General features: G+C 51.1%; 1 protein-coding gene across 1 annotated transcript in view; it reads right to left on the bottom strand.

The window, feature by feature from the left end:
* Positions 1 to 581: 581 nt before the first annotated feature.
* CLEC3B (C-type lectin domain family 3 member B) overlaps positions 582 to 22,428 on the bottom strand; it is a 106,257-nt gene continuing 84,410 nt past the window's right edge. Inside the window, exon 3 of the mRNA XM_078675764.1 lies at positions 582 to 2,736. Coding sequence (XP_078531890.1) covers positions 2,336 to 2,736 — 401 coding nt within the window. The 3' untranslated portion in view covers positions 582 to 2,335. The remainder of the gene's footprint in view (positions 2,737 to 22,428) is intronic.

The following is a 22,428-nucleotide window of genomic DNA, read 5'->3' as shown; positions in this document are numbered from 1 at the left end:
TTGCTAGTGAGTAGAGGGTAGGAAGAGGATATGGCACAGCAGCCAGAGCTGTCGACTTCAGAGCTGGGGATCTGTGAGCCTCTGCATTGGCTCCACATCCTGTGAATCTGGACAAATTAATTCATGTCCCCCATGCCCGTGCTGTATTCTACTAATTTAAATTAAACAAAAAAATATTTCTACTACTAAATTAAATCAGACAAAAAAAGTAGCAAATTCAGACAGGTGGTTGGGGCGGTCAAGCAGTGTTGTGGGAGGGGTAAAGAGGTGGGGAGAGATGACACAGGGAGATTAATTGGGAGAAATGTAATGTCCATTAAACAAAAGAGAACAAGCAACATGTGCGTCGCTGCCCGTTCCTGAGGCAATTCTGCATGGGAGTTAACTTGTGAGAAAAGGTAGGACATGCACCAACCATTAGCCGTTTGCAGGCTACAATTATTGAATGACACAGACAAAAGCCAATCCAAAGAGGTGAGAGTAGTCAGACCCCACAAAGTACATACAACAGATCACCTGACAGCGCAAGCGGTGTATAGGCTTGACCTAAAAAATTTAAATAAAATGATAAAACAACCTAATTTTATCACGCATTGATACTTTTATTTCCAAATATGGTATTTAGGATACAGCTATAAAGCATCATTTAGAAGAGGCATTTTTGCATTTATGTTTCCAAACAAACGTATGTATTGTCATACATATTTAAATTTACTTTTTTTACAGCGAAACCAGACAAGAATAGAAAGTTTTCATAAAGTGATGGAAACCTACTTTTTTTATTCTAAATGAAATGTAGAAAATATGCAAATTGGGATTACTCAGATAACCGTACAATTGTAGTCTAGTTTTAAGTGTTTAATTAGAGTACGGTGATATTCCAGCAACCTGGAAGAAATCCAAGGGTGGAAAATTTGTTATTTACATGAAAATCAAAGAAAGTCTTTTCAGAACATTAGTATATTTTCATGTAAACTACAATCCAAGTGATGACATGAAATATCACACTATGTTTCACTTAAGGTGCTTGGTTACCATAAACTAGCACACACTACTTGTTGAGTGATACACCAGCCTAATAAACTAAAAGACAGTAGTATATAGCAATATAATTTCCATAACCACACACATGATACTTTTTTCTATAATTTCAGAATTTTTTCGAAGACCTCACAGTTGACTCATGCTGAAATCTATTTAAATTAGATATACTTACACTAGAGTACAAACTGGGCATTTTATTTATCTCCTCATTTGGAAAAATCTGCCTGTGAAGTAATACAGTAAAGTGAATATTCAATGTTTGTTTAAGAATTGATGCCTGATGCAATGAAATGATTGGTCTAGGAATAAAATAAATAATACTAAGAGGAAATGAAGGTTTCCCTGTGCTTTGGAAAAATTTATTTAACAATGTTGGTAATAAATATGTGAGAGGTCGCTTGTATATACAGTATTTGTTTTGTAGATAGCATTTGTTGTCATGATTTACATTGTTTTTGTAGTGTGCAAATATATTTTGAAATAATTCACATTTAGCCATAGTCTTAAACGATAAGCATCTTAACAGTGGCGTGAATCGCCCTATGCATATATTATATATTCTGATTCGAATGTTTCAATTACCTCTAAAGGAATAGGACCAAGGCATCCTCTTTAAGTTTGCTTTTTTTGTCATTGGGTAAGCAGTGTGTTGAAAACTATATCACTATATCAATTAAAACGTACATAAATACCACGTGAAAATGGGAGCCTTTTCATAATTAATAGAAAACTGGAGTGATTTTATCGGGGGTGGGGGGTTAGAGGGTTGTCCTAAAAGAGATACATTTCCATGTTAGACCTAACAACTTATTTGTTCATTTCGTTAACTGCCCCCACAGCTTAACAGCAACCGCATTAGGGTGATCACTGAACAGGTTTTAAAAACATATTTCTTTTTTACGTCAATAGTTTCCCTCGAAATAATCCATTCGGCACACAAACTGGAATTATATCGCTAGAGCCATATTGTAAAAAAAAAAAAAGCTGGTACTGTAGCAAAAGCCAGAAATGCTGCCATCTAGTGTAAAACGACATTTCTGCAGACATTTCCACAGAAGAAACTCCCTTGCTATGTTGATAATAACTTCAGGGTTGAAGCGTCAAGACTACTACGTTGTCAGGCATTATTTGATTATCACATAGAGATACATTTTTCTCGATAACATAAATGCATTCATGCACATAGCTAGAGCATGCCTAAAAAAGAGACAGATTTCAGAAGCAGCTTCAGAGGTGTAGAAGGAATGTACATTCCTCACAGCGGCAGGGCTCGCACAACCCTGATCATCTGCTAAACAATCATGAACTGACACATGAAAGGCAGCTCGTTCTTGCACGGTTTGTCAAACCACTTGCCAGTAGCAATCCCTGCCAAGGACACACAGTTTTCTTGCTTCCCCCCATCCGGCTGGGTGGTGATTTCGGTCTCCCAGTTTTTGTAGGCCACACTTGTCCCCGTCATGTCCACCCACGTCCCCTCGGATGCCATATCATTGATCCCTATCCAGATTTCCGCTTCTGCTCCGATGTTTTTCCTCATGTAATCATACAAGGAATCATTATCATCGCCGTTTTCGGGGGTGCCCAAGGTGCCTCCTTGGGCGATGCAGTCATCACTTGCTTTATGGTAGGATTTTGCTTCGCGGCCCAGTAGGAAACACTTGTTTTGGATTTTGATGCCCTTCAAACAAACTACATGAACGAAAAAATAGATAAACACGGTTAATAAAATATTTTTTTTCCAGTAAGAATATACATTCCTTTGTCATATTTACAGACAGAAGGCAATTCAGTTAGGTATTAAACAACATTAAAATACAATTATTTCATTGGTACATGCCTGTGCGCTACAAAATCTTGATTCTTCCTACTTCATTGTTAAAAGAGAAAAGAGGATGACAAAATTCATTTCATTCAGTTCATTTATAGTTCGGCAGATGCGAACAATCCACCAAAAAGAGGCAGATTTAAATTGTATGTTTTCGAAAAACACTCTTCATAGGGTGTCTGCCGGGTCGAATTGGCCTGCAGGACAATGTGGCAGTGCCACACGGAATGGTCTGACAGAGACAATGTGTGGGCCGGTTTGTGAGCCTGTTTTAAGGCCGCGTGGGTCGGTTTTTACTATTCATTTTTCTGATATTACCACAAAATTGCCTCTAGTGAGCACAAATACAAGTAGTCGCCTACTCCTTACATAACACATGTAAAGAGTGTCTTTACTTACTTATTTTTAACTTTTCTATATTAGGTTTATTAATTAGAAAGTACAGGTACAGAGGTAGGACCCATTGGTCTCTTCAGGCCAAAAGTGAAGGAAAACAAAACTGCAGAAGCATACAATCAAATAATTGATTCTTTCATCTGTCACAGTAGTTTTGGTATGGAATCTCCCCATACAATAATGTGCAATTGTCCCATGCCACATCTGTCCCCCGTCATGAGCTGTCGGTTTCAAACGAAAACTTATAGGTGTTCACAGATATATCAAGTCCGGGTTTCCCGGAAGAAACGCGCCATGCTGCCGATCCCGGATGTATGACCTTACAACGCATGCTTTTACATCGCATGCTTTTACAACGTAGTTTTTACAACGCATACCATTACAACGCATAGTACTTTTAGGCGCTGGATAGTGAATTGTTTAATTTACTATTCCAACTCCAGTCCCCGTGGATAGTAGGGAAGGTGTTGGATAGTACATTAAACCTATTCCCTATCCTAGAGCGCCCCCCAGCGCAATGCGTTGTAATGGTTTGCGTTGTAAAAGTTGCATTGTAAAGGCACTGCGTGGTAAAAGTTGCGTTGTAAAGGTTGTTTACCGCCGATCCCATCGATGGAATAAAAGCACTTTAAAACCCTACGATCCCTTGCTGTGGTCTGTACCTGTGTCTGTGTCTGAGTTGCCGGCTGGTTGCACACACTTCAGGATTGTGGAATTCTATATATATAAATATATATATATTGCGAAACACTCCTCCAACAAAAAGAAGCAGAGGCCACGTAGGGGTAGTCAGGAACCACTTTAATTGAGCTTTCCTCATTATCACCGGATGCATTTCGGCATGTTAGCCTTCCTCAGCGCCTAGAGTTGGGAGCAGGGTGTGGGCGAGAGATGGTTTTCAGAGTGTCCTGCCGCACACCGACAGTCTAGCACCTGATTCCGCCTCGTAGTTTGTAGATCTGTCTCATCTGTTGGTGGTAGACTGCTGTATTGACTGCAGGTCCCAGAATGCTGCTCTGTGGCAAGGTGAGTGATGCAGGGAGAATCAGATGCTGGTTACGGACTGCAGGGCTTCTCGTAATCGCTCTCACAAATGTCCTGCATGTTGCTGCTATAAAGGTGCCCCCTCGAGTCCCCTGGATCGCATCAACCCCCGAAGCACAGGAGCAATGATGGCGGGGGCAAGTCCGGGAATCTAGCTCGCCCAAGGTGGAGCAACAATGTTCCAGCACGGCTAATTCTTCACTCCCAACTCCGGAGGTGGGCCTGGGAGTTTCAGTACCCTGAAAAAAAACGCCGTAGCAGTGACCAGTAAGTTCCAGGCCAGCTTGTGATGCGGGGGCCCCTGTTGCGCGATTCTGGCATTCGCGCTCCAAATTGCGAAACACTCCTCCAAAAAAAAAGAAGCAGAGGCCACGTAGGGGAAGTCAGGAACCACTTTAATTGAGCTTTCCTCATTATCGGCGGATGCATTTCGGCATGGTAGCCTTCCTCTGCGCCTAGAGTTGTGAGCAGGGTGTGGGCGAGAGATGGTTTTCAGAGTGTCCTGCCGCACACCGATAGACTAGCACCTGACTCCGCCTTGCAGTTTGTAGATCTGGCTCACCTGTTGGTGGGAGACTGCTGTATTGACTGCAGGTCCCAGAATGATGCTCTGTGGCAAGGTGAGTGATGCGGGGAGAATCAGATGCTAGTTACGGACTGCAGGGCTTCTCATAATCGCTTTCACAAATGTCCTGCATGTTGCTGCTATAAAGGTGCCCCCCTCGAGTCCCCTGGACCGCATCAACCCCCGAAGCACAGGAGCAATGATGGCGGGGGCAAGTCCGGGAATCCAGCTCGCCCCAAGGTGGAGCAACAATGTTCCAGCACGACTAATTCTTCACTCCCAACTTCGGAGGTGGGCCTGGGAGTTTCAGTACCCTGAAAAAAAACGCTGTAGCAGTGACCAGAAAGTTCCAGGCCAGCTTGTGATGCGGGGGCCCCTCTTCCGCGATTCTGGCATTCGCGCTCCAAAATGCGAAACACTCCTCCAAAAAAGAAGAAGCAGAGGCCACGTAGTGGAAGTCAGGAACCACTTTAATTGAGCTTTCCTCATTATCGGCGGATGCATTTCGGCATGGTAGCCTTCCTCAGTGCCTAGAGTTGTGAGCAGGGTGTGGGCGAGAGATGGTTTCCAGAGTGTCCTGCCACACACCGATAGGCTAGCACCTGACTCTGCCTATAGTTTGTAGATCTGGCTCACCTGTTGGTGGGAGACTGCTGTATTGACTGCAGGTCCCAGAATGCTGCTCTGTGGCAAGGTGAGCGATGCGGGGAGAATCAGATGCTGGTTACGGACTGCAGGGCTTCTCGTAATCGCTCTCACAAATGTCCTGCATGTTGCTGCTATAAAGGTGCCCCCTCGAGTCCCCTGGACCGCATCAACCCCCGAAACACAGGAGCAATGATGGCGGGGGCAAGTCCGGAATCCAGCTCGCCCGAGGTGGAGAAACAATGTGCCAGCACCGCTAATTCTTCACTCCCAACTCCGGAGGTGGGCCTGGGAGTTTCAGTACCCTGAAAAAAAACGCTGTAGCGGTGACCAGTAAGTTCCAGGCCAGCTTGTGATGCGGGGGCCCCTGTTGCACGATTCTGGCATTCGCGCTCCAAATTGCGAAACACTCTTCCAAAAAAAAGAAGCAGAGGCCACGTAGGGGAAGTCAGGAACCACTTTAATTAAGCTTTCCTCATTATCGCCGGATGCATTTCGGCATGGTAGCCTTCCTCTCAGCGCCTAGAGTTGGGAGCAGGGTGTGGGCGAGAGATAGTTTTCAGAGTGTCCTGCCCCACACCGATAGGCTAGCATCTGACTCCGCCTCGTAGTTTGTAGATCTGGCTCACCTGTTGGTGGGAGACTGCTGTATTGACTGCAGGTCCCAGAATGCTGCTCTGTGGCAAGGTGAGTGATGCGGGGAGAATGAGATGCTGGTTATGGACTGCAGGGCTTCTCGTAATCGCTCTCACAAATGTCCTGCATGTTGCTGCTATAAAGGTGCCCCCTCGAGTCCCCTGGACCGCATCAACCCCCGAAGCACAGGAGCAATGATGGCGGGGGCAAGTCCTGGAATCCAGCTTGCCCAAGGTGGAGCAACAATGTTCCAGCACCGCTAATTCTTCACTCCCAACTCCGGAGGTGGGCCTGGGAGTTTCAGTACCCTGAAAAAAAACGCTGTAGCAGTGACCAGTAAGTTCCAGGCCAGCTTGTAATGCGGGGGCCCCTGTTGCGCGATTCTGGCATTCGCGCTCCAAATTGCGAAACACTCCTCCAAAAAAAAGAAGCAGAAGCCACGTAGGGGAAGTCAGGAACCACTTTAATTGATCTTTCCTCATTATCAGCGGATGCATTTCGGCATGGTAGCCTTCCTCAGCGCCTAGAGTTGTGAGCAGGGTGTGGGCGAGAGATGGTTTTCAGAGTGTCCTGCTGCACACCGATAGGCTAGCACTTGACTCCGCCTCGTAGTTTGTAGATCTGGCTCACCTGTTGGTGGGAGACTGCTGTATTGACTGCAGGTCCCAGAATGCTGCTCTGTGGCAAGGTGAGTGATGCAGGGAGAATCAGATGCTGGTTACGGACTGCAGGGCTTCTCGTAATCGCTCTAAAAAATGTCCTGCATGTTGCTGCTATAAAGGTGCCCCCTCGAGTACCCTGGACCGCATCAACCCCCGGAGCACAGGAGCAATGATGGCGGGGGCAAGTCCGGGAATCCAGCTCGCCCAAGGTGGAGCAACAATGTTCCAGCACCGCTAATTCTTCACTCCCAACTCCGGAGGTGGGCCTGGGAGTTTCAGTACCCTGAAAAAAACGCCATAGCAGTGACCAGTAAGTTCCAGGCCAGCTTGTGATGCGGGGGCCCCTGTTGCGCGATTCTGGCATTCGCACTCCAAAATGCAAAACACTCCTCCAAAAAAGAAGAAGCAGAGGCCACGTAGGGGAAGTCAGGAACCACTTTAATTAAGCTTTCCTCATTATCAGCGGATGCATTTCGGCATGGTAGCCTTCCTCAGCGCCTAGAGTTGTGAGCAGGGTGTGGGCGAGAGATGGTTTTCAGAGTGTCCTGCCGCACACCGATAGGCTAGCACCTGAATCCGCCTCGTAGTTTGTAGATCTGGCCCACCTGTTGGTGGGAGACTGCTGTATTGACTGCAGGTCCCAGAATGCTGCTCTGTGGCAAGGTGAGTGATGCGGGGGAGAATCAGATGCTTGTTAAGGACTGCAGGGCTTCTAGACAGACCTGTGCTCTTGAGGCGGAAGCCGAGAGCGTTTCTTAGCTTGTTTTTAAAACTTACTTATTGTATAAACTGTCACATTACTTTGTGTGCACTTGACTCTCAGTCATTCCTGTTGGTCCCACGCAGTGGACTTAGCGCTGCCGCGGCCCCCACAACAAACAATCGCTCCCTGCCGCCATCTCGGCGAGGACGGAGGCCACGCCCCTTTCTGAGGCCACGCCCCCCGACATCGCCCTTTCCTCACCTACAAATTATGTGTATTTTCCGGACGCGCAGCGGACGGGCGCAGCGGGCGCGCCGTCAGCGCGCCAAAGGCCCGCCAAAGGCAAGTCCGTCTGCGTCCGTCCGCGCCAGGCCGGGCCCTAGGGCACGCCACGCTGACCATTTCATTTCTTACTCGTCTCTATCCCTCAGAGAACTACAGCACCTTGCCCCTCCGCTGTCACCCTCAGCCACCCGCTGTATTCATGCTGCCGGCCTCACGCGCCCTGCCCAACACCGTCCGCGCGGACGCCTTCCCTCAGCCACCCCGATCAGGAACGTTACGTCCATCAGGGTGTCATACCTGAACACTCGTTCTTTAGTGAAACACTCGGAGGACATCTTCATCCTGTTGTCCAATAACAACCCTGACATACTCCTACTTACGGAAACTTGGTTAACATCAGAGTCCCTCCCAGATATCTTGGCTGCCCTCCCCCCTGATTATTACATCCTCCACGCCGATCGCCCTGGTGACAGGCCCGGGGGTGGGGTAGCAGCCATTATATCTAAACGCCTGAATGCTATTTCCTCTCATTCCCTCCCCCTCCCGGAGGTGGATAATCTACTTTTCAGCGTGGAAACTGCTACTGGTGCCCTTACCTTCCTCCTCTTATATCGACCTCCATATCCCATGCCATCCTTCCCCACCCTCATGAACGAACAGCTGTCTAATCTGCTAACGCTCCACTCCAGCTTCGCCATCTTCGGCGACCTAAACTATTGGTTCAATGACACTAACGCTGGCCTTCATGCCACAGAGCTCTTTGAGACTCTTAACAGCCTGAATCTCACCCAACAGGTCACCCAACCCACCCACAACAAGGGCCACATCCTGGACCAGATCTGGACCTGCAATCTGGCCTTGTCCCTGCCAGACATATCCCCCTGTGTCCGGTCTGACCACCACCTAGTTGACACCACCATCACTGTCGCCGGCCGGATTCCTGCTCCTCTGATGGCTGGTGGCTCCGCACATAAATGGAGTACATATGACTCCGAGGGTTTTCTCACAACCCTGGCCGACACCCGTCCAGTCCTTAACCCCTCTGATAACATCGATGGAATACAACACAACATCGGATCCTGGCTGAGGTCGGCCAGCGACCTCTTTGCTCCCCTGGCCAAATTCCCCCGCACTAGGCATTATTACTCCCATAGGTGGTTCTCTGATGATATCAAACACCATAAATTAAAAACGCGCCAGCTAGAACACACCTGGAGACGCGACTATTCCAACTCAGCCAGACAGTCTTATCTGGCCGCGCGTAAAGAATATAAAGCTGCCATTAGCCTAGCCAAAAAGGAACATTTTTCCAACAGGATTTCGTCGGCGGTCGACAAATCTAAGGAGGTGTTCAGAGTCATGAATGAACTCACCACAGATAACAGAACCCTCCCAGCCCAGACCCCGACTCAAGAGGCATGTGACACCCTTAACTCCTTTTTTGTGGAAAAGATTACAAAAATAGAAAACTCTATCCCTCCCCCTCCCCAGCCATTCCCGTTGGACACCTCCTCTAACAATCCCTCGACCTTCACTACCTTCCCCGCTCTAAACTCCATCTCCCTAGCGGAACTCGCCACTCGCGTGAAATCAGGCTCCCCTAATGACTGCTGCCCGCCATCTGTTCTGCGGAGCATCTGCCTCAAACTACCTGACTACATTCTACCCCTACTAAACGGGTCACTCAGTAAGGGCGGTGTCCCCAGCTCTTTCAAGGAGGCCATCTTAGTGCCCCTCCTCTAAAAAAACGGCGCTGACCCCGCGGAGCCTTCGAACTATAGCCCCATTTCCCTCCTCCCGTACCTCTCAAAATTAATGGAGGCTCATGTCACCCGATGTCTGTCAAACTTCATCAAAACCTCCTGTCACCTTGAGCCTAACCAAGCCGGCTTCAGACCAGCCCACTCTACTGAGGCCGTCATTCTGGCAGTTCTGGACACACTCAGGAGCGGTGCGGACGCGGGTTTCCCCCAAGCCCTCGTGCTCCTGGATCTGTCGGCCGCGTTCGACAGGGTGGACCACAACATCCTTCTCCACCGTGTCGAGCAGGCAGGCATCCAGGGCACCGCTCTCGAGTGGGTAAAGTCCTTCCTGACTGGAAGAACACAGGCAGTCCGCATGGGACCCTACACTGCAACAAAAACTCGAACGTCTTGTGGAGTCCCTCAGGGCTCCTCCCTCTCACCACTCCTGTTAAATCTATACCTCCGGCCTCTGATCCACTTCCTTCATAAATGGAACATTATTGTCTACAATTACGCTGACGACTTACAGCTCATCCTCCCGCTTAACTCACCTGATGCCATTAATACATTCCACGCAGTCATGATCCACATCCAACTTTGGATGAACCAGAACCAATTGAAGCTAAACCCCGGGAAAACTGAGCTCCTTCTCCCTGGGCTCAGTCAAGCTCACTGTGGCCCGCAGTTCTGGATTTCGGAGCTAGGCTCTCCCCCAGTCCCGGCTAAATCAGTAAAGAGTCTGGGAGTGATTATCGACGCTGAACTCTCGCTCAGAGCCCAAGTGGATGCGGTAATCTCATCCTGTATGTACCAGCTCCTGAAGATACGTAAAGTTCGTCACTCACTTCCTCCCGCCACACTTACCCAGGTTGTTATCTCACTTGTGCTCTCCCGCCTGGACTTTTCTAACTCCATCTACCACGGTCTTCCACAATCCCTGTTACACCGCTTGCAAGTTGTCCAGAACCAAGCGGCCCGCCTAATTCACAAAATCCCCAGATGGCAATCGGCCAAACCTCTCCTTCACAGTCTGCATTGGCTCCCAATAGATCAAAGGGCAGCTTTCAAGGTGGCCTGTCTCACATTCAAGGCTCTCCATTGCCCCGACCCCGCGTTTCTGAAATCTCTTATCTGTCCTCACTGCCCAGGGCGAAACCTCCGATCAGCCCACCGTCATCTGCTAGTTACCCCCAAAATCAAAACCAAGAAATGCGGCGGTCACCGTTTTTCTCTCCTAGCTCCCGGGCTTTGGAATCTCCTCCCTCTCTCTATCAAATCCTCCCCCTCCCTTCTGAATTTCAGAACATCGCTTAAAACCCATCTTTTCCCTCCCCTTGGCTAAAAACCAGCCACTCACGCTTCTCCGCTTCTTCCTCACTCACTCTGTCTCAAAGCGCCAGGAAGCCTACGGTGTCAGTGCGCTCTTCAAGTTACACTTAAGATAAGGGCTTCTCGTAATCGCTCTCACAAATGTCCTGCATGTTGCTGCTATGAAGGTGCCCCCTCGAGTCCCCTGGACTGCAATAACCCCCGAAGCACAGGAACAATGATGGCGGGGGCAAGTCCAGGAATCCAGCTCGCCCGAGGTGGAGCAACAATGTTCCAGCACCGCTAATTCTTCACTCCCAACTCCGGAGGTGGGCCTGGGAGTTTCAGTACCCTGAAAAAAACGCCATAGCAGTGACCAGTAAGTTCCAGGCCAGCTTGTGATGCGGGGGCCCCTGTTGCGCGATTCTGGCATTCGCGCTTCAAATTGCGAAACACTCCTTCAACAAAAAGAAGCAGAGGCCACGTAGGGGTAGTCAGGAACCACTTTAATTGAGCTTTCCTCATTATCACCGGATGCATTTCGGCATGTTAGCCTTCCTCAGCGCCTAGAGTTGGGAGCAGGGTGTGGGCGAGAGATGGTTTTCAGAGTGTCCTGCCGCACACCGACAGTCTAGCACCTGATTCCGCCTCGTAGTTTGTAGATCTGTCTCATCTGTTGGTGGTAGACTGCTGTATTGACTGCAGGTCCCAGAATGCTGCTCTGTGGCAAGGTGAGTGATGCAGGGAGAATCAGATGCTGGTTACGGACTGCAGGGCTTCTCGTAATCGCTCTCACAAATGTCCTGCATGTTGCTGCTATAAAGGTGCCCCCTCGAGTCCCCTGGATCGCATCAACCCCCGAAGCACAGGAGCAATGATGGCGGGGGCAAGTCCGGGAATCTAGCTCGCCCAAGGTGGAGCAACAATGTTCCAGCACGGCTAATTCTTCACTCCCAACTCCGGAGGTGGGCCTGGGAGTTTCAGTACCCTGAAAAAAAACGCCGTAGCAGTGACCAGCAAGTTCCAGGCCAGCTTGTGATGCGGGGGCCCCTGTTGCGCGATTCTGGCATTCGCGCTCCAAATTGCGAAACACTCCTCCAAAAAAGAAGAAGCAGAGGCCACGTAGGGGAAGTCAGGAACCAATTTAATTGAGCTTTCCTCATTATCGGCGGATGTATTTCGGCATGGTAGCCTTCCTCAGCGCCTAGAGTTGTGAGCAGGGTGTGGGCGAGAGATGGTTTTCAGAGTGTCCTGCCGCACACCGATAGGCTAGCACCTGACTCCGCCTCGTAGTTTGTAGATCTGGCTCACCTGTTGGTGGGAGACTGCTGTATTGACTGCAGGTCCCAGAATGCTGCTCTGTGGCAAGGTGAGTGATGCAGGGAGAATCAGATGCTGGTTACGGACTGCAGGGCTTCTGGTAATCGCTCTCACAAATGTCCTGCAAGTTGCTGCTATAAAGGTGCCCCCTCGAGTCCCCTGGACCGCATCAACCCCCAAAGCACAGGAGCAATGATGGTGGGGCAAGTCCGGAATCCAGCTCGCCCGAGGTGGAGCAACAATGTGCCAGCACCGCTAATTCTTCACTCCCAACTCCGGAGGTGGGCCTGGGAGTTTCAGTACCCTGAAAAAAACGCTGTAGCCGTGACCAGTAAGGTACAGGCCAGTTTGTGATGCGGGGGCCCCTGTTGCACGATTCTGGCATTCGCGCTCCAAATTGCGAAACACTCTTCCAAAAAAAAGAAGCAGAGGCCACGTAGGGGAAGACAGGAACCACTTTACTTAAGCTTTCCTCATTATCCACGGATGCATTTTGGCATGGTAGCCTTCCTCTCAGCGCCTAGAGTTGGGAGCAGGGTGTGGGCGAGAGATAGTTTTCAGAGTGTCCTGCCCCACACCGATAGGCTAGCATCTGACTCCGCCTCGTAGTTTGTAGAACTGGCTCACCTGTTGGTGGGAGACTGCTGTATTGACTGCAGTTACCAGAATGCTGCTCTGTGGCAAGGTGAGTGATGCGGGAAGAATCAGATGCTGGTTATGGACTGCAGGGCTTCTCGTAATCGCTCTCACAAATGTCCTGCATGTTGCTGCTATAAAGGTACCCCCTCGAGTCCCCTGGACCGCATCAACCCCCAAAGCACAGGAGCAATGATGGCGGGGGCAAGTCCTGGAATCCAGCTTGCCCAAGGTGGAGCAACAATGTTCCAGCACCGCTAATTCTTCACTCCCAACTCCGGAGGTGGGCCTGGGAGTTTCAGTACCCTGAAAAAAAAACGCTGTAGCAGTGACCAGTAAGTTCCAGGCCAGGTTGTAATGCGGGGGCCCCTGTTGCGCGATTCTGGCATTCACGCTCCAAATTGCGAAACACTCCTCCAAAAAAAAAGAAGCAGAAGCCACGTAGGGGAAGTCAGTAACCCCTTTAATTGAGTTTTCCTCATTATCAGCGGATGCATTTCGGCATGGTAGCCTTCCTTAGCGCCTAGAGTTGTGAGCAGGGTGTGGGCGAGAGATGGTTTTCAGAGTGTCCTGCCGCACACCGATAGGCTAGCACCTGACTCCGCCTCGTAGTTTGTAGATCTGGCTCACCTGTTAGTGGGAGACTGCTGTATTGACTGCAGGTCCCAGAATGCTGCTCTGTGGCAAGGTGAGTGATGCAGGGAGAATCAGATGCTGTTTACGGACTGCAGGGCTTCTCGTAATCGCTCTCAAAAATGTCCTGCATGTTGCTGCTATAAAGGTGCCCCCTCGAGTACCATGGACCGCATCAACCCCCGAAGCACAGGAGCAATGATGGCGGGGGCAAGTCCGGGAATCCAGCTCGCCCAAGGTGGAGCAACAATGTTCCAGCACCGCTAATTCTGCACTCCCAACTCCGGAGGAGGGCCTGGGAGTTTCAGTACCCTGAAAAAAACCGCCATAGCAGTGACCAGTAAGTTCCAGGCCAGCTTGTGATGCGGGGGGCCCTGTTGCGCGATTCTGGCATTCGCGTTCCAAATTGCGAAACTCTCCTCCAATAAAAAGAAGCAGAGGCCACGTAGGGGAAGTCAGGAACCACTTTAATTGAGCTTTCCTCGTTATCGGCAGATGCATTTTGGCATGGTAGCCTTTCTCAGCGCCTAGAGTTGTGAGCAGGGTGTGGGCGAGAGATGGTTTTCAGAGTGTCCTGCCGCACACCGATAGGCTAGCACCTGACTCCGCCTCGTAGTTTGTAGATCTGGCTCACCTGTTGGTGGGAGGCTGCTGTATTGACTGCAGGTCCCAGAATGCTGCTCTGTGGCAAGGTGAGTGATGCAGGAAGAATCAGATGCTGGTTACGGACTGCAGGGCTTCTCATAATCGCTTTTACAAATGTCCTGCATGTTGCTGCTATAAAGGTGCCCCCCTCGAGTCCCCTGGACCGCATACACCCCCGAAGCACAGGAGCAATGATGGCGGAGCAAGTCCGGGAATCCAGCTTGCCCAAGGTGGAGCAACAATGTTCCAGCACCGCTAATTCTTCACTCCCAACTCCGGAGGTGGGCCTGGGAATTTCAGTACCCTGAAAAAAAACGCCGTAGCAGTGACCAGTAAGTTCCAGGCCAGCTTGTAATGCGGGGACCCTGTTGCGCGATTCTGGCATTCGCGCTCCAAATTGCGAAACACTCCTCCAAAAAAAAGAAGCAGAAGCCACGTAGGGGAAGTCAGTAACCACTTTAATTGAGCTTTCCTCATTATCAGCGGATGCATTTCGGCATGGTAGCCTTCCTCAGCGCCTAGAGTTGTGAGCAGGGTGTGGGCGAGAGATGGTTTTCAGAGTGTCCTGCCGCACACCGATAGGCTAGCACCTGACTCCGCCTCGTAGTTTTTAGATCTGGCTCATCTGTTGGTGGGAGACTGCTGTATTGACTAGAGGTCCCAGAATGCTGCTCTGTGGCAAGGTGAGTGATGCAGAGAGAATCAGATGCTGGTTACGGACTGCAGGGCTTCTCGTAATCGCTCTCACAAATGTCCTGCATGTTGCTGCTATAAAGGTGCCCCCTCGAGTCCCCTGGACCGCATCAACCCCCGAAGCACAGGAGCAATGATGGCGGGGGCAAGTCCGGGAATCCAGCTCGCCCAAGGTGGAGCAACAATGTTCCAGCACCGCTAATTCTTCACTCCCAACTCCGGAGGTGGGCCTGGGAGTTTTAGTACCCTGAAAAAAAACACCATAGCAGTGACCAGTAAGTTCCAGGCCAGCTTGCGATGCGGGGGGCCCTGTTGCGCGATTCTGGTATTCGCGCTCCAAATTGCGAAACACTCCTCCAAAAAAAAGAAGCAGAGTCCACGTAGGGGAAGTCAGAAACCACTTTAATTGAGCTTTCCTCATTATCAGCGGATGCATTTCGCCATGGTAGCCTTCCTCAGCGCCTAGAGTTGTGAGCAGGGTGTGCGCGAGAGATGGTTTTCAGGGTGTCCTGCCACACACCGATAGGCTAGCACCTGACTCCGCCTCGTAGTTTGTAGATCTGGCTCACCTGTTGGTGGGAGACTGCTGTATTGACTGCAGGTCCCAGAATGCTGCTCTGTGGCAAGGTGAGTGATGCGGGGAGAATCAGATGCTGGTTACGGACTGCAGGGCTTCTCGTAATCGCTCTCACAAATGTCCTGCATGTTGCTGCTATAAAGGTGCCCCCTCGAGTCCCCTGGATCGCATCAACCCCCGAAGCACAGTAGCAATGATGGCGGGGGCAAGTCTGGGAATCCAGCTCACCCAAGGTGGAGCAACAATGTTCCAGCACCGCTAATTCTTCACTCCCAACTCTGGAGGTGGGCCTGGGAGTTTCAGTACCCTGAAAAAAAACGTCATAGCAGTGACCAGTAAGTTCCAGGCCAGCTTGTGATGCGGGGGCCCCTGTTGCACCATTCTGGCATTCGCGCTCCAATTTGCGAAACACTACTCCAAAAAAAATGAAGCAGAGGCCACGTAGGGGAAGTCAGGAACCACTTTAATTGAGCTTTCCTCATTATCGGCGGATGCATTTTAGCATGGTAGCCTTCCTCAGCTCCTAGAGTTGTGAGCAGGGTGTGGGCGAGAGATGGTTTTCAGAGTGTCCTGCCGCACACCGATAGGATAGCACCTGACTCCCCCTCGTAGTTTGTAAATCTGGCTCACCTGTTGGTGGGAGACTGCTGTATTGACTGTAGGTCCCAGAATGCTGCTCTGTGGCAAGGTGAGTGATGCAGGAAGAATCAGATGCTGGTTACGGACTGCAGGGCTTCTCATAATCGCTTTCACAAATGTCCTACATGTTGCTGCTATAAAGGTGCCCCCCTCGAGTCCCCTGGACCGCATCAACCCCCGAAGCACAGGAGCAATGATGGCGGGAGCAAGTCCGGGAATCCAGTTCGCCCAAGGTGGAGCAACAATGTTCCAGCACCGCTAATTCTTCACTCCCAACTCCGGAGGTGGGCCTGGGAGTTTCAGTACCCTGAAAAAAAACGCCGTAGCAGTGACCAGTAAGTTCCAGGTCAGCTTGTAATGCGGGGGCCCCTGTTGCGCGATTCTGGCATTCGCGCTCCAAATTGCGAAACACTCCTCCAAAAAAAAGAAGCAGAAGCCACGTAGGGGAAGTCAGTAACCACTTTAATTGAGCTTTCCTCATTATCAGCGGATGCATTTCGGCATGGTAGCCTTCCTCAGCGCCTAGAGTTGTGAGCAGGGTGTGCGCGAGAGATGGTTTTCAGAGTGTCCTGCCGCACACCGATAGGCTAGCACCTGACTCCGCCTCGTAGTTTGTAGATCTGGCTCACCTGTTGGTGGGAGACTGCTGTCTTGAATGCAGGTCCCAGAATGCTGCTCTGTGGCAAGGTGAGTGATGCGGAGAGAATCAGATGCTGGTTACGGACTGCAGGGCTTCTCGTAATCGCTCTCACAAATGTCCTGCATGTTGCTGCTATAAAGGTGCCCCCTCGAGTCCCCTGGATCGCATCAACCCCCGAAGCTCAGTAGCAATGATGGCGGGGGCAAGTCCGGGAATCCAGCTCGCCCAAGGTGGAGCAACAATGTTCCAGCACCGCTAATTCTTCACTCCCAACTCCGGAGGTGGGCCTGGGAGTTTCAGTACCCTGAAAAAAAACGTCATAGCAGTGACCAGTAAGTTCCAGGCCAGCTTGTGATGCGGGGGCCCCTGTTGCACCATTCTGGCATTCGCGCTCCAATTTGCGAAACACTACTCCAAAAACAAATGAAGCAGAGGCCACGTAGGGGAAGTCAGGAACCACTTTAATTGAGCTTTCCTCATTATCGGCGGATGCATTTTAGCATGGTAGCCTTCCTCAGCGCCTAGAGTTGTGAGCAGGGTGTGGGCGAGAGATGGTTTTCAGAGTGTCCTGCCACACACCGATAGGCTAGCACCTGACTCCGCCTCGTAGTTTGTAGATCTGGCTCACCTGTTGGTGGGAGACTGCTGTATTGACTGCAGGTCCCAGAATGCTGCTCTGTGGCAAGGTGAGTGATGCAGGAAGAATCAGATGCTGGTTACGGACTGCAGGGCTTCTCATAATCGCTTTCACAAATGTCCAGCATGTTGCTGCTATAAAGGTGCCCCCCTCGAGTCCCCTGGACCGCATCAACCCCTGAAGCACAGGAGCAATGATGGCGGGGGCAAGTTCGGGAATCCAGCTCGCTCAAGGTGGAGCAACAATGTTCCAGCACCGCTAATTCTTCACGCCCAACTCCGGAGGTGGGCCTGGGAGTTTCAGTACCCTGAAAAAAAACGCCGTAGCTGTGACCAGTAAGTTCCAGGCCAGCTTGTAATGCGGGGGCCCCTGTTGTGCCATTCTGGCTTTCGCGCTCCAAATTGCGAAACACTCCTCCAAAAAAAAGAAGCAGAAGCCACGTAGGGGAAGTCAGTAACCACTTTAATTGAGCTTTCCTCATTATCAGGGGATGCATTTCGGCATGGTAGCCTTCCTCAGCGCCTAGAGTTGTGAGCAGGGTGTGGGCGAGAGATGGTTTTCAGAGTGTCCTGCCGCACACCGATAGGCTAGCACCTGACTCCGCCTCGTAGTTTGTAGATCTGGCTCATCTGTTGGTGGGAGACTGCTGTATTGACTGCAGGTCCCAGAATGCTGCTCTGTGGCAAGGTGAGTGATGCAGGGAGAATCAGATGCTGGTTACGGACTGCAGGGCTTCTCGTAATCGCTCTCACAAATGTCCTGCATGTTGCTGCTATAAAGGTGCCACCTCGAATCCCCTGGACCGCATCAACCCCCGAAGCACAGGAGCAAAGATGGCGGGGGCCAGTCGGGGAATCCTGCTCGACCAAGGTGGAGCAACAATGTTCCAGCACCGCTAATTCTTCACTCCCAACTCCGGAGGTGGGCCTGGGAGTTTTAGTACCCTGAAAAAAAACACCATAGCAGTGACCAGTAAGTTCCAGGCCAGCTTGTGATGCGGGGGGCCCTGTTGCGCGATTCTGGTATTCGCGCTCCAAATTGCGAAACACTCCTCCAAAAAAAAAGAAGCAGAGTCCACGTAGGGGAAGTCAGGAACCACTTTAATTGAGCTTTCCTCATTATCGGCGGATGCATTTCGCCATGGCAGCCTTCCTCAGCGCCTAGAGTTGTGAGCAGGGTGTGCGCGCGAGATGGTTTTCAGAGAGTCCTGCCCCACACCGATAGGCTAGCACCTGACTCCGCCTCGTAGTTTGTAGAACTGGCTCAACTGTTGGTGGGAGACTGCTGTATTGACTGCAGGTGCCAGAATGCTGCTCTGTGGCAAGGTGAGTGATGCGGGAAGAATCAGATGCTGGTTATGGACTGCAGGGCTTCTCGTAATCGCTCTCACAAATGTCCTGCATGTTGCTGCTATAAAGGTACCCCCTCGAGTCCCCTGGACCGCATCAACCCCCGAAGCACAGGAGCAATGATGGCGGGGGCAAGTCCTGGAATCCAGCTTGCCCAAGGTGGAGCAACAATGTTCCAGCACCGCTAATTCTTCACTCCCAACTCCGGAGGTGGGCCTGGGAGTTTCAGTACCCTTAAAAAAAAACGCTGTAGCAGTGACCAGTAAGTTCCAGGCCAGCTTGTAATGCGGGGGCCCCTGTTGCGCGATTCTGGCATTCGCGCTCCAAATTGCGAAACACTCCTCCAAAAAAAAGAAGCAGAAGCCACGTAGGGGAAGTCAGTAACCACTTTAATTGAGTTTTCCTCATTATCAGCGGATGCATTTCGGCATGGTAGCCTTCCTCAGCGCCTAGAGTTGTGAGCAGGGTGTGGGCGAGAGATGGTTTTCAGAGTGTCCTGCCGCACACCGATAGGCTAGCACCTGACTCCGCCTCGTAGTTTGTAGATCTGGCTCACCTGTTAGTGGGAGACTGCTGTATTGACTGCAGGTCCCAGTATGCTGCTCTGTGGCAAGGTGAGTGATGCAGGGAGAATCAGATGCTGGTTACGGACTGCAGGGCTTCTCGTAATCGCTCTCGAAAATGTCCTGCATGTTGCTGCTATAAAGGTGCCCCCTCGAGTACCCTGGGCCGCATCAACCCCCGAAGCACAGGAGCAATGATGGCGGGGGCAAGTCCGGGAATCCAGCTCGCCCAAGGTGGAGCAACAATGTTCCAGCACCGCTAATTCTGCACTCCCAACTCCGGAGGAGGGCCTGGGAGTTTCAGTACCCTGAAAAAACCCGCCATAGCAGTGACCAGTAAGTTCCAGGCCAGCTTGTGATGCGGGGGGCCCTGTTGCGCGATTCTGGCATTCGCACTCCAAATTGCGAAACACTCCTCCAATAAAAAGAAGCAGAGGCCACGTAGGGGAAGACAGGAACCACTTTAATTGAGCTTTCCTCGTTATCGGCAGATGCATTTTGGTATGGTAGCCTTCCTCAGCGCCTAGAGTTGTGAGCAGGGTGTGGGCGAGAGATGGTTTTCAGAGTGTCCTGCCGCACACCGATAGGCTAGCACCTGACTCCGCCTCGTAGTTTGTAGATCTGGCTCACCTGTTGGTGGGAGACTGCTGTATTGACTGCAGGTCCCAGAATGCTGCTCTGTGGCAAGATGAGTGATGCAGGAAGAATCAGATGCTGGTTACGGACTGCAGGGCTTCTCATAATCGCTTTTACAAATGTCCTGCATGTTGCTGCTATAAAGGTGCCCCCCTCGAGTCCCCTCGACCGCATACACCCCCGAAGCACAGGAGCAATGATGGTGGAGCAAGTCCGGGAATCCAGCTCGCCCAAGGTGGAGCAACAATGTTCCAGCACCGCTAATTCTTCACTCCCAACTCCGGAGGTGGGCCTGGGAGTTTCAGTACCCTGAAAAAAAACGCCGTAGCAGAGACCAGTAAGTTCCAGGCCAGCTTGTAATGCGGGGGCCCCTGTTGCGCGATTCTGGCATTCGCGCTCCAAATTGCGAAACACTCCTCCAAAAAAAAGAAGCAGAAGCCACGTAGGGGAAGTCAGTAACCACTTTAATTGAGCTTTCCTCATTATCAGCGGATGCATTTCGGCATGGTAGCCTTCCTCAGCGCCTAGAGTTGTGAGCAGGGTGTGGGCGAGAGATGGTTTTCAGAGTGTCCTGCCGCACACCGATAGGCTAGCACCTGACTCCGCCTCGTAGTTTTTAGATCTGGCTCATCTGTTGGTGGGAGACTGCTGTATTGACTGCAGATCCCAGAATGCTGCTCTGTGTCAAGGTGAGTGATGCAGGGAGAATCAGATGCTGGTTACGGACTGCAGGGCTTCTCGTAATCGCTCTCACAAATGTCCTGCATGTTGCTGCTATAAAGGTGCCCCCTCGAGTCCCCTGGACCGCATCAACCCCCGAAGCACAGGAGCAATGATGGCGGGGGCAAGTCCGGGAATCCAGCTCGCCCAAGGTGGAGCAACAATGTTCCAGCACCGCTAATTCTTCACTCCCAACTCCGGAGGTGGGCCTGGGAGTTTTAGTACCCTGAAAAAAAACACCATAGCAGTGACCATTAAGTTCCAGGCCAGCTTGTGATGCGGGGGGCCCTGTTGCGCGATTCTGGTATTCGCGCTCCAAATTGCGAAACACTCCTCCAAAAAAAAGAAGCAGAGTCCACGTAGGGGAAGTCAGAAACCACTTTAATTGAGCTTTCCTCATTATCGGCGGATGCATTTCGCCATGGTAGCCTTCCTCAGCGCCTAGAGTTGTGAGCAGGGTGTGGGCGAGAGATGGTTTTCAGAGTGTCCTGCCGCACACCGATAGGCTAGCACCTGACTCCGCCTCGTAGTTTGTAGATCTGGCTCACCTGTTGGTGGGAGACTGCTGTATTGACTGCAGGTCCCAGAATGCTGCTCTGTGGCAAGATGAGTGATGCAGGAAGAATCAGATGCTGGTTACGGACTGCAGGGCTTCTCATAATCGCTTTTACAAATGTCCTGCATGTTGCTGCTATAAAGGTGCCCCCCTCGAGTCCCCTCGACCGCATACACCCCCGAAGCACAGGAGCAATGATGGCGGAGCAAGTCCGGGAATCCAGCTCGCCCAAGGTGGAGCAACAATGTTCCAGCACCGCTAATTCTTCACTCCCAACTCCGGAGGTGGGCCTGGGAGTTTCAGTACCCTGAAAAAAAACGCCGTAGCAGAGACCAGTAAGTTCCAGGCCAGCTTGTAATGCGGGGGCCCCTGTTGCGCGATTCTGGCATTCGCGCTCCAAATTGCGAAACACTCCTCCAAAAAAAAGAAGCAGAAGCCACGTAGGGGAAGTCAGTAACCACTTTAATTGAGCTTTCCTCATTATCAGTGGATGCATTTCGGCATGGTAGCCTTCCTCAGCGCCTAGAGTTGTGAGCAGGGTGTGGGCGAGAGATGGTTTTCAGAGTGTCCTGCCGCACACCGATAGGCTAGCACCTGACTCCGCCTCGTAGTTTTTAGATCTGGCTTATCTGTTGGTGGGAGACTGCTGTATTGACTGCAGATCCCAGAATGCTGCTCTGTGTCAAGGTGAGTGATGCAGGGAGAATCAGATGCTGGTTACGGACTGCAGGGCTTCTCGTAATCGCTCTCACAAATGTCCTGCATGTTGCTGCTATAAAGGTGCCCCCTCGAGTCCCCTGGACCGCATCAACCCCCGAAGCACAGGAGCAATGATGGCGGGGGCAAGTCCGGGAATCCAGCTCGCCCAAGGTGGAGCAACAATGTTCCAGCACCGCTAATTCTTCACTCCCAACTCCGGAGGTGGGCCTGGGAGTTTTAGTACCCTGAAAAAAAACACCATAGCAGTGACCTGTAAGTTCCAGGCCAGCTTGTGATGCGGGGGGCCCTGTTGCGAGATTCTGGTATTCGCGCTCCAAATTGCGAAACACTCCTCCAAAAAAAAGAAGCAGAGTCCACGTAGGGGAAGTCAGAAACCACTTTAATTGAGCTTTCCTCATTATCGGCGGATGCATTTCGCCATGGTAGCCTTCCTCAGCGCCTAGAGTTGTGAGCAGGGTGTGCGCGAGAGATGGTTTTCAGGGTGTCCTGCCGCACACCGATAGGCTAGCACCTGACTCCGCCTCGTAGTTTGTAGATCTGGCTCACCTGTTGGTGGGAGACTGCTGTATTGACTGCAGGTCCCAGAATGCTGCTCTGTGGCAA

This window comes from Lissotriton helveticus, chromosome 2_1, assembly GCF_964261635.1.
Source record: "Lissotriton helveticus chromosome 2_1, aLisHel1.1, whole genome shotgun sequence".
Lineage (NCBI taxonomy): Eukaryota > Metazoa > Chordata > Amphibia > Caudata > Salamandridae > Lissotriton > Lissotriton helveticus.
This window is presented reverse-complemented; position numbering and strand designations above follow the sequence as displayed.